At 43.6% G+C, this 13,583-nt stretch overlaps 4 protein-coding genes across 4 annotated transcripts; 3 read left to right on the top strand and 1 right to left on the bottom strand.

Moving 5' to 3' along the window:
- The first annotated feature begins 166 nt into the window (after window positions 1-166).
- LOC108603511 (exocyst complex component 4) lies at window positions 167-4,112 on the top strand. The gene is made up of 9 exons (XM_017992389.2): window positions 167-271; window positions 536-876; window positions 935-1,682; window positions 1,750-1,874; window positions 1,939-2,247; window positions 2,316-2,717; window positions 2,771-3,374; window positions 3,432-3,638; window positions 3,694-4,112. The coding sequence occupies exons 1-9, from the start codon at window positions 215-217 to the stop codon at window positions 3,868-3,870; spliced, it is 2,970 nt and encodes a 989-aa protein (XP_017847878.1). The 5' UTR covers window positions 167-214; the 3' UTR covers window positions 3,871-4,112.
- A 158-nt stretch (window positions 4,113-4,270) lies between these two features.
- LOC108602418 (m7GpppX diphosphatase) lies at window positions 4,271-5,647 on the top strand. The gene is made up of 3 exons (XM_017990533.1): window positions 4,271-4,500; window positions 4,564-4,722; window positions 4,784-5,647. Exons 1-3 carry the CDS (start codon window positions 4,311-4,313, stop codon window positions 5,581-5,583), a joined length of 1,149 nt encoding a protein of 382 aa, XP_017846022.1. The 5' UTR covers window positions 4,271-4,310; the 3' UTR covers window positions 5,584-5,647.
- An 822-nt stretch (window positions 5,648-6,469) lies between these two features.
- LOC108603709 (nuclear receptor-binding protein homolog) lies at window positions 6,470-9,261 on the bottom strand. The gene is made up of 2 exons (XM_017992748.2): window positions 7,494-9,261; window positions 6,470-7,437 (listed from the first exon to the last, which is right to left on the bottom strand). Exons 1-2 carry the CDS (start codon window positions 8,730-8,732, stop codon window positions 6,622-6,624), a joined length of 2,055 nt encoding a protein of 684 aa, XP_017848237.1. The 5' UTR covers window positions 8,733-9,261; the 3' UTR covers window positions 6,470-6,621.
- Window positions 9,262-9,559: 298 nt separating this feature from the next.
- LOC108603707 (symplekin) lies at window positions 9,560-13,468 on the top strand. Its single transcript, XM_017992747.2, has 5 exons — window positions 9,560-9,706; window positions 9,782-9,975; window positions 10,034-12,180; window positions 12,240-13,156; window positions 13,218-13,468. The coding sequence occupies exons 1-5, from the start codon at window positions 9,620-9,622 to the stop codon at window positions 13,392-13,394; spliced, it is 3,522 nt and encodes a 1,173-aa protein (XP_017848236.1). The 5' UTR covers window positions 9,560-9,619; the 3' UTR covers window positions 13,395-13,468.
- The last annotated feature ends 115 nt before the right edge of the window (window positions 13,469-13,583 follow it).

Here is a 13,583-nt window from a genome sequence, read left to right on the forward strand (position 1 = left end):
CTTTATGTCCAATGCATTCGAGCGCGATAGTAGTTCGATAAAATTGTTGCGATGAACCACTTATTGAGTCATGATGCAATTTATCGAGCTCGAACTCCGATAGCTCTTATCGGACTGTGTTTACAACAAAAACAAAAGTTACCAAGTAATTCTTTTTTGTTAATTTATAGTAAAGCAGAAATTTCTGAACAACTTTAAGCTTAAAAGTATTTATATGGACGCGCCGCCGCCAACAAAGCCACCGAGAGGCGTTAAATATGGAAAAGATGAGGTACATTATTCAAGATATAAAAAGTAATCCAAAACTCAAGATGTTCTGTTATATTACCAACTGTGCACAATAAAATCAAGTTCAAGAAAATTCGTCTATTAAGGTTGCACAGTGATTTAGCTAATGACGACATCGCAGATGTTGGTCGCATGTATTTTTGTTGCTGTTTGACGCCCTCATTTATTAATTGATAATGGCTTGAGAAAGAAAAGTTTTTTATGATTATGCTGGGCGTGTTCGGTATTTGCTTTGCTTTCTTTGTAGTCGGCAGGTTGTGGCTTTCTCGTGAATGTTATCAAGTCGCTTGGCTTCAGCGAGACGACCGAGGAGCGGCAAAAGGAAAAACAGAAAATTGAACAGGAATACAAGCGCTCAGATCAGCGTTTAAACGAGCTGGTGTCACGCCATGACCAGCAATTAACCATAGTACTGCCATTGTTCAGCCAGGTGTCCACCGAGGTCACCGCTAGCCGAGAGCGTATACACGCTGTAAAAGAGAATCTAGGCGCATGCAAACGACTGCTGCAGTGTCGTCGCGATGAGCTCAAGAAGATGTGGACGGATGCTGTACAGCATAAATACGTGCTGGAAATGCTGGAGCAGATGTGAGTAAACCATATACCAAAGTGGACATAAGACTTAACTAGCAATTTATGTTGACAGTCAGGAACTACGTAAAGTGCCTCAGCGTGTAGTCAGCTACACGGCCAAGCGACAATATTTGCATGCCAGCAAAGCGCTAACGGATGCCCTGAGCACACTAAACGGTCGCTTGGCAGATGTGGAGGGCTTGGCGGATTTGCGTACGGACTTACAATCGCGGCGGCAGCAGTTGTATCAACGGTTACATGAGGAACTTGTTACGCAGGTGTATAAGTACTCTGCGAACGAAGCGTTTCAACGTAGCAACTCCAGCAGGCTGAATTCAAGCTTTACGCGTGGGATTGCCGCCAGACGTTCTACGGATCGCATTGAAGCTAATGCACGGGTGCGGAAGGCTTTAAGCGAAATGGCGCAAGGCTTTGATTTGGAAAAAGCGGAAATTATTGAGGATGCAGATCTCATTGATCCTGAACTAAGCATGAACTACTTTATTGCTATTATTGTGGAATGCTTTGGGATGTTGCATAAGGTGCCTGATTCCTTGGAAATGTTGCGTGTCCAAATTCAAACGGAATTACTGAACGTGGTGCGACAGACAACGCAACAATTGGCGTCTACTGAGACGCAGCAAAGCGCTGACAGCAATCCGTTGTTAACACTTTTGGAGATCATATTTAAGCAGTTCAAAGCTATTGCGAAAACTCATGCGCTGCTGCTCAAGAACTATTTAGCAGTGGGACAAAAATATTCCGTTGTGGGACCACAGCCTTACGATTTAACGGACTTTTGGTCGCAAGCGCAGTCTGTGGTAAGCAAAAATTTTATTTGATAAGCATATTAATATATATGTATATAAACAAATCTTTATCTTTTAGCTACAACTGTTACTCACTGACTATTTGGATATACAAAATGCCTCAGCGGATGAGTGTGGACAAACGGGCTTTTCCGAACCCACCAGCAATATCAATTCATATTTTCTTAGACGTAAAGTTCCAAGGTGAGTAAAGTCGTCCCTAACTATGTGCTATATTTGAATAATTTTTATATTTTGCGCTCAACAGCACCAAAAGGGCAATGTTTAAGTTTGACAAATCCTCACATATTGTCAGTGGTAGCAGCAAAAACAACAGCACACATGAGCCCTTTAAAGAACATCGTCGAAACGCATCGGATGGCTCAATAGATGACAATTTAGCAAGCAATTTGCTGGGCAGTGGTAAAGGGTCCATTGGTGGCCTGTTACCTCATGAGAAGAAGCAGCGTGAAAAGTTGTTAATATGCAAGCCTGATCAAAATGTTATTACCAAGGTGTACTTGCCGTTGATGGGCTATATACAGGAAATTGAAAATTTCATGAAATGCAAGTCCGGGTAGGTCTACTTACAATCGACTATTCGTAGATACAAGCAAAACTATTATTTTCGTTTTATATTTATAGTCAACCCTGCAGTCTGCACGACTTTGTGGACAACTATATAAAGGATTCATTCTTATCCAAGGGTCACAATCGAAACCTGCAACTAACCATAGAGTCATTGTCTAAAAATCAAGATGCCTGGCGCACTATTATAACACCTGAAGAAATGAAGGCATTGAACTTGAGTCGACCGTTGCTACAATCTACTGTCATGGTCGAGCGCCGCTTGGTGGAGACAAAGAATCTTATAGAAGATTTACCATGCTACTCTGAGGAGTTGCTTAAAATGGTTTGTGCGTTGCTGAAAGCTTATCGTGAGATTTGTCAAGCGGCCTACAGAGGTATTGTTCAGCCGGATTCAGAGGACAAGCGTATCTATAGTGTGGCATGGCTTAAGGATGAGGATATTAGTCGTTTCTTAAAGTAATTAATTCTGTCATAATTTATCTGATTCTAAACAGCTGTTTTTCATCCAGATCTCTGCCTAATTGGACGGATCTAAAGACCTCAAGTCAGCGTGCAAGGCATACGCGTAAGCTGCAACGCAGTAACTTTGAGCCTTCCGAGGAAGAAAGTCCGCTACAAGTTCAACAGCGTAATATACGCGAAGCGGAAATGTTGACAAGCAATTTGGGAGAGGGCGGCATTACTCAGCAGGAAATACTAGCAGACATAAGCGTGCTTAAGGAGTTGGCCATACTGCAGGAGAGCATGGAATGGTTCTCATGCCGTGTGTCCGAGTTTGCCAACGAGTTGCGACGACCAATGGTCAACGGGTTGAGCTCTGCAGCGGCAGAATGCGCAGCAAATGTCGCCATCAAAGATGGAACTATTAAAGTGATGACAAATCTGGCATTGGAGTTTGATGAGCTGGCCAATACTTGCTTGTTGGTGCTGCATCTAGAAGTGCGCGTACAATGCTTTCATTATTTGCGATCCAAATCGAGCGTTAGGACCAACAGCTATGTAGGTTCCAAAGACGATATCTTAGAGCCGGATCGCCAGGTGCTTGTATTAACAAAACGTCTATCAGAAATGGATGAGGCGTTTAGTGCCACTTTACATCCAAGGAAAACAAGGGTAAATACTTTGCGTACTTATGAAACTTCAGCTTCTAACTATTGTATTCATTTTTAGTACATATTTGAGGGACTTGCGCATCTAGCCGCTCGCATCCTCATACAGGCATCCAATTATTTGGAGCATATTGATCAGATTACTGTACAGCGCATGTGTCGCAATTCCATTGCTTTGCAGCAAACGCTGAGCAACATTACAGCATCGAGGGAGGTTGCCCTAGATCAAGCAAAACAATTTTACGAGCTGCTTTGCATGCAACCGGATGTAAGTGCAGATAAGCTAAATATCTAGCAAATTAGTAAAGTTTATTTATTCTCAGGATATACTAAATGCATTGCTGGAGCGTGGCATGCAGTTTTCGGAAATGCAATTGCTTAATGCCTTACAACTATCATGCAAGGCCTCCGGCATTACCGATGCCAATTTACTGGCTTCCTATCAGCAAAAACTTTCGGATATTTTGGGTGCTAAGCCCTCAAAAGGCGTTGTTGTCTAATAGTTTGCCGCTTCGGAAACTTCTCTTTTCAAGTACACACAAAAAGATAATGCATGTTAGTAATCAATATAAATGTTTTTTAGTGTGGAAACTGAATGCTAGTTGTTAAGCCCAAAATTATTATAAATGTTTTAAACATGTTGGTAGGTATGCACTTGGTGTTGCGATTTACATACATATTCTAAAGTTCATGAACAATATTGTAAAACGGCTTATATACAATAAATTAAAAATCAAACAACGAGAAATTGCTGGCTAGTTTAAAAATTGCGCCATGATTAATTTCACAGTACTTGGTATTTATCGGAACAATGTGTTATCGAGCAAATTGTGCGAAAAAGGGAGCGATATAGTGTTATCTTTGCATGCTGTACTACTTACACAAAAAGCGTGCATTGAAATAAACAACAGGCATACATTTAAATAATTAAATATTAATCATGTCCGAGCAGACAAATAGTCCAAAGTTGAATGTGAGCAGCGAGATTAAGTCACCCACTTACGATTTAAGCAAATTCCGATTGAACCGTATTCTCAACAACAACAGCAAATGTAAAAGTATCACTCTATTGGGCACGTTCCCAGATCTGTCTGAGACTGACAACGCTATTGTTGTTTTTGAAAAGAATGGTATGTCGCCGTATTTTTTATTATGTTTAGAATTAAATTCTTATGTGCATTGCTTATGTGCAGCGTATCGAGAGAGTGATGTGGCCACCGAAGTAGCAGTCGAGCAGAACGCCGAGTCGCCGGCAAAGCCCAGCTACTTTAGCAGAGATTTAACAGTGCGCACAGATTTTGTAAACAATATTTACGCCAGCTTCCAGTGTGTGCCTCATAAGGATCTATGTGGTATGTAGCATAGACTATACCTATATGAATAATTTTTTACAGGCTTAATTATTTTTGCTAGCTGTTAAGAGCACTGTTATTTATCCGGCCACCGATAAACATGTTGAAAAGTATTCCGTATGCCAGAAGTACCTTATTAATGAAACACCTGATCTCTATGAAACTATAACGCTTCCATACATAAGCTCCAGCCAGTTTTCGCTGGATTGGGTCTACAATATACTAGAGCACAAGCAGGAAACTGAGCGTATTGTGTTTGAAGACAATAATCCCGAAACTGGTTTTATTTTGCTGCCGGATCTGAAATGGGATGGACGCAATGTGGACAATCTGTATTTGCTGGGCATAGTACGGCAGCGCGACATCAAATCCCTGCGTGATCTCAACGCCAGTCATCTGCCATTGTTGCGCAACTTACGACAATCGGCTAAGCAAGCCATTAACAAGCGTTACGGCTTGAATTCCTCACAGTTACGCATGTACTTCCACTATCAACCATCATTCTATCATTTGCATGTTCATATCAATCCGATAAGAAACGATGCACCTGGAATTTGGTGCGAAAAATCTCACATGCTGGACATGGTTATTAACAATTTGGAATTGCTGCCGGATTACTATCAGCGCGCTTCATTACCATTTGTCTTATATGAAGGCAACAAGCTGTTAGATTTGTACGATGCTCGACTGGGCGTCCGCAAGGTTGATACAAAAGAGCAATTGGATAATGATGGCGCAGCCGATGACACAGTTGAGTGTTTTACGGACGAAGAGCCAGAAGAGGCACGCAAGTGCAAGCGCATAAGGCTAAGCACGCCGGAGCCCAGTGAGGCAGACCTTGTTGCTACGCCGTGTGCCTAGTTTAAGCACAAAGTATTATGTTCAAATTTATCAAGTTCATTTGATAATAAAGTAATCATAATAGTGAGCATATTTTATAAAAAAAAATCGCTTTGGGAATTTGATATACCTAAGCTTCTAGCTAAATGTCTTTCAAGCAAAATGCGTTTTTTTTTTTCTTAGTTTTTGCTTTATTTATTTATTTAATAATAGTGTCGCTATGTCTGTCGTGTATTGCTGTAGTTGTGGCTGCCTTTATGCTATGGTCTTTTATTATAATTTCTCTGTTTGTTACTGCGGCCTTTTAATTTGTATTCTAATATTTGTAATACGTTCAAATACATTCAATGCCTTTGTTTTTGGGATATTTGTTCTTTTGTCACGCTTGCTAATCATCAATAATTTGTATACATATGGTATATACATATGTACCATAGAAAATTATTTATGTACATAATTTTGTGAGCGCCTAAATGCTATTTTTGAAATAGTTCAAATATTATAATTTGCTACACTGCTTTAATTGTGTATTAATTTGTTTCGGTTTTTCGAATCGTGTGCCAGCCGCATATCAAATGTTTTTAATTATTTATTATTATTAGATTAGATTTTCTAGCGTTATATTCGACAATTCCGAATTAAATTCGGCATTCTCGAAAGTCGTGCTAAGCGAATGTTTATTTTTTTTTCGATTTTATAAGCTCGTCTGCTTTCGAGTTACAGCAGCTGCAAGACTGTGTGTTCTTTGTAGGTGTATATAGTGGTTGAGTGTCGGTTGTAGCATACACATTGGAAATCTCTAGCCTGGAAGCCTTGTACAACATCGTTTGCATATACATACATACATAAATATTATTTCAAAATTCATATACACACATATATATGTATATATATATAGAATATACATACCACATGCAATACATATACATATACAGGTATATAAAAATAACAAAATTAATCGTAGCATTAAAATCGTAGTGTGTAATTTTCTTTTTTTCTTTTTGTGTTTTCTTCGCCATTAATAAAAACAATGCACGTGCTCCATCATTGCCTTCTGCTTCAAATGTTATGACTGTTGCTATTGTGGAGCGCTGTGGGCTCAACATCCGCCTGTTCCTGTGGCACATACATCACAGCCGTCCCAGGCGAACTACTATTGACCGCCATGCTGCTGGTCATTGTTTTGTCCGCATCCGAAATGGACCAGCTGCGTTCCAGTTGCTCCAATGCAGCCATTGTAGCCGTTGTGGTCACACCAGCACCTGAACTCTCAGCACCAGCACCGTCGCTTAGCACGCCGGCGCGCAGCGTCTCCTCCAGCAGCGCTTGAATTTTATCCTGATCATCCAGATGCACAAAGCCAAGTCGAACCAGCTCGCTAGTCAAATCCGCAGCCGTATCCTCTTCGTTCACCTGGCACGTTAGCTGTCGGTTCATTTTGTCATCCATACGCAGTAATATTGTCATCAGTATATCGTTGCTATCCTCTTTCAGCTTCTTGACGCTGCACATCATGTTGACAATACGACGCGATTCAGTGTCCACGGGTTCTGGGGTGGCTGATTTAACCGAGTCAGCGCGCTCGGGCGAAGCAGCACGTGAACGAAAATGTGGCGGCTTCTTGCCGCTGTACGTAATCAAAGGATACACACCATACTTAACATCTTCAACAAATTTTTCCAGCTTATCAGCGCCGGGCACGTCGGACAATCGGAACTGGCGCTCATTGCCGCCAGACATTTTGAGCTGCGCCATAATCACGTCCGGATGATTATAGCGCTGCATCAGCCCATCGAAAGCTGTCTCCGAGAACATGGTTCGATTCGCGGGCGAGAAGACCAAACAATGGGCCGCCAGCAATTTGAGTGCATGCACCTAAAAGGAGAAAGTTATAGACAATAATTTCTAATTATCTTTTAAGTTACGCTCACCTCAAAGAGCAGTGGATGAAATAACAAATCACTGGCACTTGGACGATCTTGTGGATTGGGGTTTAGACACTTTAATATTAGATCACGTTGCAAATCATTGTCCAGACTATTGATTGTGCGCAATATAGTCTCCTCGTTGATGGCAGTCGATTCACTGTTGCTGCACTGCGGCTGTATTTCAAGTGCGGCCATCTCCAAAGCGCACATGCCAAACGCATAGATATCAATTGCGGCGGTCAGCTGCTCGGCGGCACCGTATTCCGGCGCTTGAAAATAATGTCCAACACGTTCGTTATCACGCTCACGCACGCGCTCGCTTTCTGGCTGATTCAGATGCTGGCGTCGTACACTATAATGCACCGCATCTGGTACCACAGAGCCGATCTTGACCAGACCATTGTGCTGTATGAAAATACTATCACAGGTTAGATTGCCATGTATGATGGGCGGCGAGCAGGAATGCAAATAACTGAGCGCGGACAGTATCTGTGTGCACCAGCGGCGCCATGACTCAAGCGGCAATCGCTTGGCATTGCGCTTGGTGCGCTTGAGGAACTGTTTCAGCGAACCGGATGACATGTACTCCGTAATGAATATAACTCTTGGCCGCTCCGCCTGCTGTGTGTCCGTCCAATATCGATGGAACTTAACAATATTTTGATGATCCAATTGTAGCAGATTGTCAAACACTTGACGCATTTTGTCCTCTTGCGTTTTGAGCTCCTGCAGCTGCGCATATTGCACCTCGTTCCAAACGACCTCAACGCCCTCCTCGGTGTCCATGGCCAGATGTACACAGTCTATGCCAGGCACATCGCGTTGATCGACCTCCTCGCGTCGCTTTAGCCAGCGTCCACATGGCGACTCCTCCAATATTTCGCTTTCATCTTCAGAATCATCGCCGGACTCACGTGGCGATGAGTCTACAGCTAAATTGGTTACGCCAGCATTGCCACTACCATCACCAACAGTTGCCGTTGATACTGTTGTTGTTGTTGTTGTGGTGGTGGTGTTGACATTGCTTGCGTTGGAAGCACCCACTATATGCGGCGGCGGTGCTGCTCCAGCTGCAGCTGTGGACGCTGGCTGCGCTTGAGTTGCTGCCGCCGTCACATTGGCGACGTTGGTGGTGCCGGTGCCGTTACCAGCTGGCGAGTTAATTGTATTTTGATTCGGATTAGGATTCGATTCATCCACGACGCTACCACTGCTACCGGCATTCACTTGGCTATTTGACATTAGGGCGCGGTCGTCGTTGATTGCTTACAAAAGCAGCTTGAACTGCTGTTGTTCTTGTTGCTGCTGCTGCTGCTGTCGCTGGCCTGCTTTAGTTGACTTGAGCTCAATTGTTTATTTCAACTGTTTGCTTTAAAATCGTTGAATCGTTATGGCCTCTGCTGTTTGCTCCTACAAAATCCGCTGCCGTTGCCGCTGTCCCTCGTCTTCGTCGTCGCCGCTGCTCCACAGCCACAACTGCTACCCACACAGTCACACAAACATATACACATACACTCACGCACGCAGCACCCTCTCTCTCGTTCTTTGGCTCTCGCTCAGCCTCGGCCTCTGCTGTTGTTCAATAACACACACTCTTTGTCGCTGATGCTTTCTGTTCCTGTCCGCGTCCCGGTATGCTAACGTCGTCAACTATGCCAGCGGTATGTATTAAACTACTTTAATTTGTGTTATCTGGCCGTTTTAACTTGTTTTAGGCGTTTTTTTCACGCTTTTAAAACACCTTAAAAATGTGAGTAAATCGATGCATCGATGCTATCGATAATTGACAGCCGATATATCGACTCATCTACCAATAGATATTGCAGCTGTTCGCACTGGTTACATTTCATTTTGCATTATATTTTTTAAACTGTTTATTTTAAATATCAAATACAAAATAAAGTTTGTAATACTTTTGTGATGGTAAATGATCAGTGCCAATATAAAATATCTTTACAATTAAAAATAATTAAAAGTATCTCTTAGTTTCGATATTACAACTATCGTATGCATTCATGAGCATGCGTAAAAGTACATATCTAGGACTATCGAAACATCAGCCGTGTCGGCTTTCGAGCGGCTTTTAGGAATAAAACTTTTAAATTAGTTTATAGTACGATAAATGCGACATGGATAGCATAATTGGACGCAGCCAGTTCGTCTCAGAGACGGCTAATCTCTTTACTGATGAGAAAACGGCCGTAGCTCGTGCCAAGGTAAGATATCGTCGACACCAGCCAGTCGAATTTGATGCGGCCCTAATATGACACCTTTGCTTGTCATCTTCTTAGGTTGTGGAATGGTGCAATGAATTTTCCACTGCTAATGCTAGCTTGAAATGCGAGCTGCTGGTTAAAGTGCAAGAAATCGTATTGGGCTCGTGCGCAGAGCTAGCCGAGGAATTTCTAGAACCGGTGCTATCACTGGCGCACGATCAGAATCAGGAGGTGCGCAAGCAAGTTGTCTCTTTTATTGAGCAAATCTGGTATGAAGAAATATTCATATAATAAGAAAACTTGGTACTTTACCTATTCAACTTGCAGCAAGGTTAAGGTGGAGTTGCTGCCCTATGTAATTAATGTGATATCGATGCTGCTACGTGACAGCTCTGCCCAGGTTATCAAGCGTGTCATACAGGCCTGTGGGAGCATATATAAAAATGGACTGCAGTACTTGTGCACCTTGACAGATGCGAGCGACAGCGCCGAGCAGGCCTGGAGTGTGCTCAGTTTAATAAAGGCGCAAGTGCTGGACATGATTGATAATGAGAACGATGGCATACGCACAAATGCAATCAAGTTCCTTGAGGGCATTATTATACTGCAAAGCTATGCGGAGGAGGATAGCATGAAACGTGAGGGTGACTTTTCACTGTCGGATGTGCCCGAACAGTGCAAGCTAATACGACGCCAAAAACTGCAGGACGAGGGCACCAATATATTTGACATAATGCTACAGTTCCATGGCACTACGCACATCTCATCTGTGAATCTTATTGCCTGCACTAGCAGTCTTTGTACTGTGGCCAAAATGCGTCCTGTTTTCATGGCAGCCGTCGTTGAAGCGTTTCGTCAGCTCAATAACAACCTGCCGCCCACGTTAACTGACTCCCAGGTCAGTTCTGTGCGTAAAAGTCTGCGTATGCAGCTGCAAACGTTGCTTAAGCTTCGCGGCGCTTTTGAGTTCGCCAGCACAATACGTAATATGTTATTGGAGTTGGGCGCTAGCGCTAACGAAATTCAAAAATTGCTGCCAAAAATGGATAAGCAAGAGCAGGCACGCCGTCAGAAACGCATACTGGAGCATGCTGCGCAGAGCATGGCCAAAAAAGCGCGTCTGGCAGAGCAGGATCCACAGCAACAATCGCAATCACGCGAAATGGAGTTGGACGAAGATGAGCTGGAGCGACAGCGTCAGAAAAGCTTACGTGTTAATGAAAAGTTTCTCACTGAACACTTTCGCACACCGGAGGCGGTGATTACATTAGTACTTGAGTTTTTGCCACAGTTGCCAGATGTGGCGCCAGCGAAATTTTTAGCCGATTATGTACCCATTGGGCAGCTCTCTCTGCCACAGCTGGTGACGAAGCTGGCAAGACAGTTTGGCCAACAACTAACAGATCTGCGTCTCGGACCCGGTGCAGATGCCTTTAGCAAAGAGAAACCCATGAGACCAAAGGCTGCGCAGCCAGCGCAAGCAGCAAGCGCTGTCTTGCCTGAACCCGTGCCTATGGACACTGACGATGCGGCTACAGACGCGTTGACTGAAGAGGAACTGCAGCGCAAGGAAGAGGCAACTAAGAAGCTGCGTGAAACCATGGAGCGTGCCAAGGGCGAGCAAACGGTTATTGAGCGCATGAAGGAGCGCGCCAAGACGCTCAAGCTGCAAGAGATTACCAAGCCAATGTCGCGCAACGTAAAAGAGAAATTTCTGCTGGACTCGGTTAAGCGCATACTTAACTCGGAACGTCAGTGTATTATGGGCGGCGTGGCGGCAAAGCGACGAAAACTGGTTACTGTTATTGCGGCTACATTTCCTGATAATGTGCGCTATGGCATATTGGAGTTTATCTTAGAGGACATAAAGCAGCGCATTGATTTGGCATTTTCTTGGCTCTTTGAGGAATACTCTCTGCTGCAGGGATTTACGCGTCACACCTACGTCAAGACAGAGAATCGTCCGGACCATGCCTACAATGAGCTATTAAATCATCTGATAAAAGGCATTAATGAGCGCTGTGAGTATAAGGAGCGCATTATATTGCTGAGACGCATTTATCTGGAGGCGCCCATACTGCCCGAGGAAACAATTGTGCAGCTGGTGCAATTGTGCCTTGTGGAGGAGTATATGCAGCATGGCTTTGAGTTGGTCAAAGATCTCATCGTGTTGCGTCCGCCGCGTAAAAATCGTTTCATACGTGTTTTGCTTAACTATGCGGTGCATGAACGCGCCGATCTACGAGAGCGCGCACTGGCGCAGCTGGTTGCCATTTATCATGTGCATGAAATATTGCCAGCTCGCATTGATGAGTTTGCCATGGAATGGCTGGACTTTGTGTTGGCAGAGACGCCACCTGCGGCAATATTTTCAGCAGACTTCGGACGACCTTCACCGGAGGCTGCCTGGAAGGAAGACACCGCCAAGATCTGCCTGTTGTTGGCACTCACTTTGTTACCATACAAGCCTGAACGTAAGTGGGTCTCAAACGTCTCTTGTTTATTACACTAAGAAACTTTTACATTGTTGCAGTTTATTTGGAAAAGATCTGTAAAGTATTTATGGAAACATCAGCGGAGTTGAAGCGCACCATATTACGCAGCCTGGATACACCTATTAAGAAAATGGGCGTAGAATGTCCGCAGTTGCTAAAGCTCATCGAGGACTGTCCCAAAGGCATGGAAACATTGGTCATACGCATCATCTATATACTCACAGAGCGTGTGCCCACGCCACATGCGGATTTGGTGAAGCGTGTGCGTGATCTATACCAAAACAAAGTTAAGGATGTGCGTGTGCTTATTCCTATTTTGAGTGGACTTTTGCGTGCTGAACTGATTGCCGTGCTGCCCAAGCTGATCAAACTCAATCAGGCTGTCGTTAAGGAGGTCTTCAATCGTTTGCTTGGCATTGGCGCTGAGTTTGCCCATCAGCAGATGGCACTTTCGCCTACGGATTTGCTTGTGGCATTGCATACCATCGACACGAACGTTTGCGATCTGAAGGCCATTGTGAAGGCCACCTCGCTGTGCTTGGCTGAACGTGAAATTTACACTCAAGATGTGCTTATGGCTGTGCTCCAGCAGCTTGTTGAAATCATGCCCGTGCCTACGCTAATGATGCGGACAACCATACAAAGCTTGACGCTCTGCCCAAGACTCTCGAACTTTGTGCTAAATCTGCTGCAACGTTTGATTATGAAACAGGTCTGGCGGCAAAAGGTCATTTGGGAGGGCTTCCTTAAGACCGTGCAGCGTCTGAAGCCGCAATCGTTATCAGTGTTATTGCAACTACCTCCACCTCAGCTGGCTGATGCATTGCAGCAGTGCCCCGACTTAAGGCCGGCGCTACTTGAATACGCAGAGAGCATACAGGAGGAACCCATGAGCGGCATAACCCAGCAAATTCTAGATATTATAACAGGCAAATCTGTGGATGTATTTGTTACGGTAGGCTACACTTTTGCTTAATTAATTTTTGTCCAATTTTTAATGCTATGCATATTTTTAGGATGAGAGCGGCGGCTATATTAATCCTGATAATATTAAGAAGGAAATTATTGAGCCCGCAGAGAGTATTGGCGTCATTTCAACAGTGCCTGTATTGACTTCGATCACAACGTCTGGCCCATTACCCGTACCTGCCGTTGGAGATTTAAATCAACCTCTGCCACCTGGCGAGGATTAACTTAAGACTAGTTGGATTTGTTTTGTTAAGATTTTACATTCAGCACTATAAATAACTGCGTAAATTTAAACAAATACCAATGCGTTTATTATGTGAATTAACTTGTTCAAGATTTTCATATACTGTAGAAAGTGTAAGTGTAGTGCTTTTATATTTGTTATTTCAAGTGGAATTTTAAGTGGCTGCTAT

Source organism: Drosophila busckii, chromosome 3R, assembly GCF_011750605.1.
Source record: "Drosophila busckii strain San Diego stock center, stock number 13000-0081.31 chromosome 3R, ASM1175060v1, whole genome shotgun sequence".
NCBI lineage: Eukaryota > Metazoa > Arthropoda > Insecta > Diptera > Drosophilidae > Drosophila > Drosophila busckii.

What these genes read in the sequence shown, in the direction of transcription:
- LOC108603709 (XM_017992748.2), bottom strand. Translation starts at nt 8,732, where the DNA reads ATGTCAAATAGCCAAGTGAATGCCGGTAGCAGTGGTAGCGTCGTGGAT. An exon ending in TTCATCCACTGCTCTTTGAG is followed by an intron (nt 7,438 to 7,493) that starts GTGAGCGTAACT and finishes TTCTCCTTTTAG; the next exon opens with GTGCATGCACTCAAATTGCT.
- LOC108603707 (XM_017992747.2), top strand. Translation starts at nt 9,620, where the DNA reads ATGGATAGCATAATTGGACGCAGCCAGTTCGTCTCAGAGACGGCTAAT. An exon ending in TCTTTTATTGAGCAAATCTG is followed by an intron (nt 9,976 to 10,033) that starts GTATGAAGAAAT and finishes TTCAACTTGCAG; the next exon opens with CAAGGTTAAGGTGGAGTTGC. An exon ending in GTTACCATACAAGCCTGAAC is followed by an intron (nt 12,181 to 12,239) that starts GTAAGTGGGTCT and finishes ACATTGTTGCAG; the next exon opens with TTTATTTGGAAAAGATCTGT.
- LOC108603511 (XM_017992389.2), top strand. Translation starts at nt 215, where the DNA reads ATGGACGCGCCGCCGCCAACAAAGCCACCGAGAGGCGTTAAATATGGA. An exon ending in CTTAGACGTAAAGTTCCAAG is followed by an intron (nt 1,875 to 1,938) that starts GTGAGTAAAGTC and finishes TGCGCTCAACAG; the next exon opens with CACCAAAAGGGCAATGTTTA. An exon ending in GATATTAGTCGTTTCTTAAA is followed by an intron (nt 2,718 to 2,770) that starts GTAATTAATTCT and finishes TTTTTCATCCAG; the next exon opens with ATCTCTGCCTAATTGGACGG.
- LOC108602418 (XM_017990533.1), top strand. Translation starts at nt 4,311, where the DNA reads ATGTCCGAGCAGACAAATAGTCCAAAGTTGAATGTGAGCAGCGAGATT. An exon ending in TGTTGTTTTTGAAAAGAATG is followed by an intron (nt 4,501 to 4,563) that starts GTATGTCGCCGT and finishes GCTTATGTGCAG; the next exon opens with CGTATCGAGAGAGTGATGTG. An exon ending in GCCTCATAAGGATCTATGTG is followed by an intron (nt 4,723 to 4,783) that starts GTATGTAGCATA and finishes TATTTTTGCTAG; the next exon opens with CTGTTAAGAGCACTGTTATT.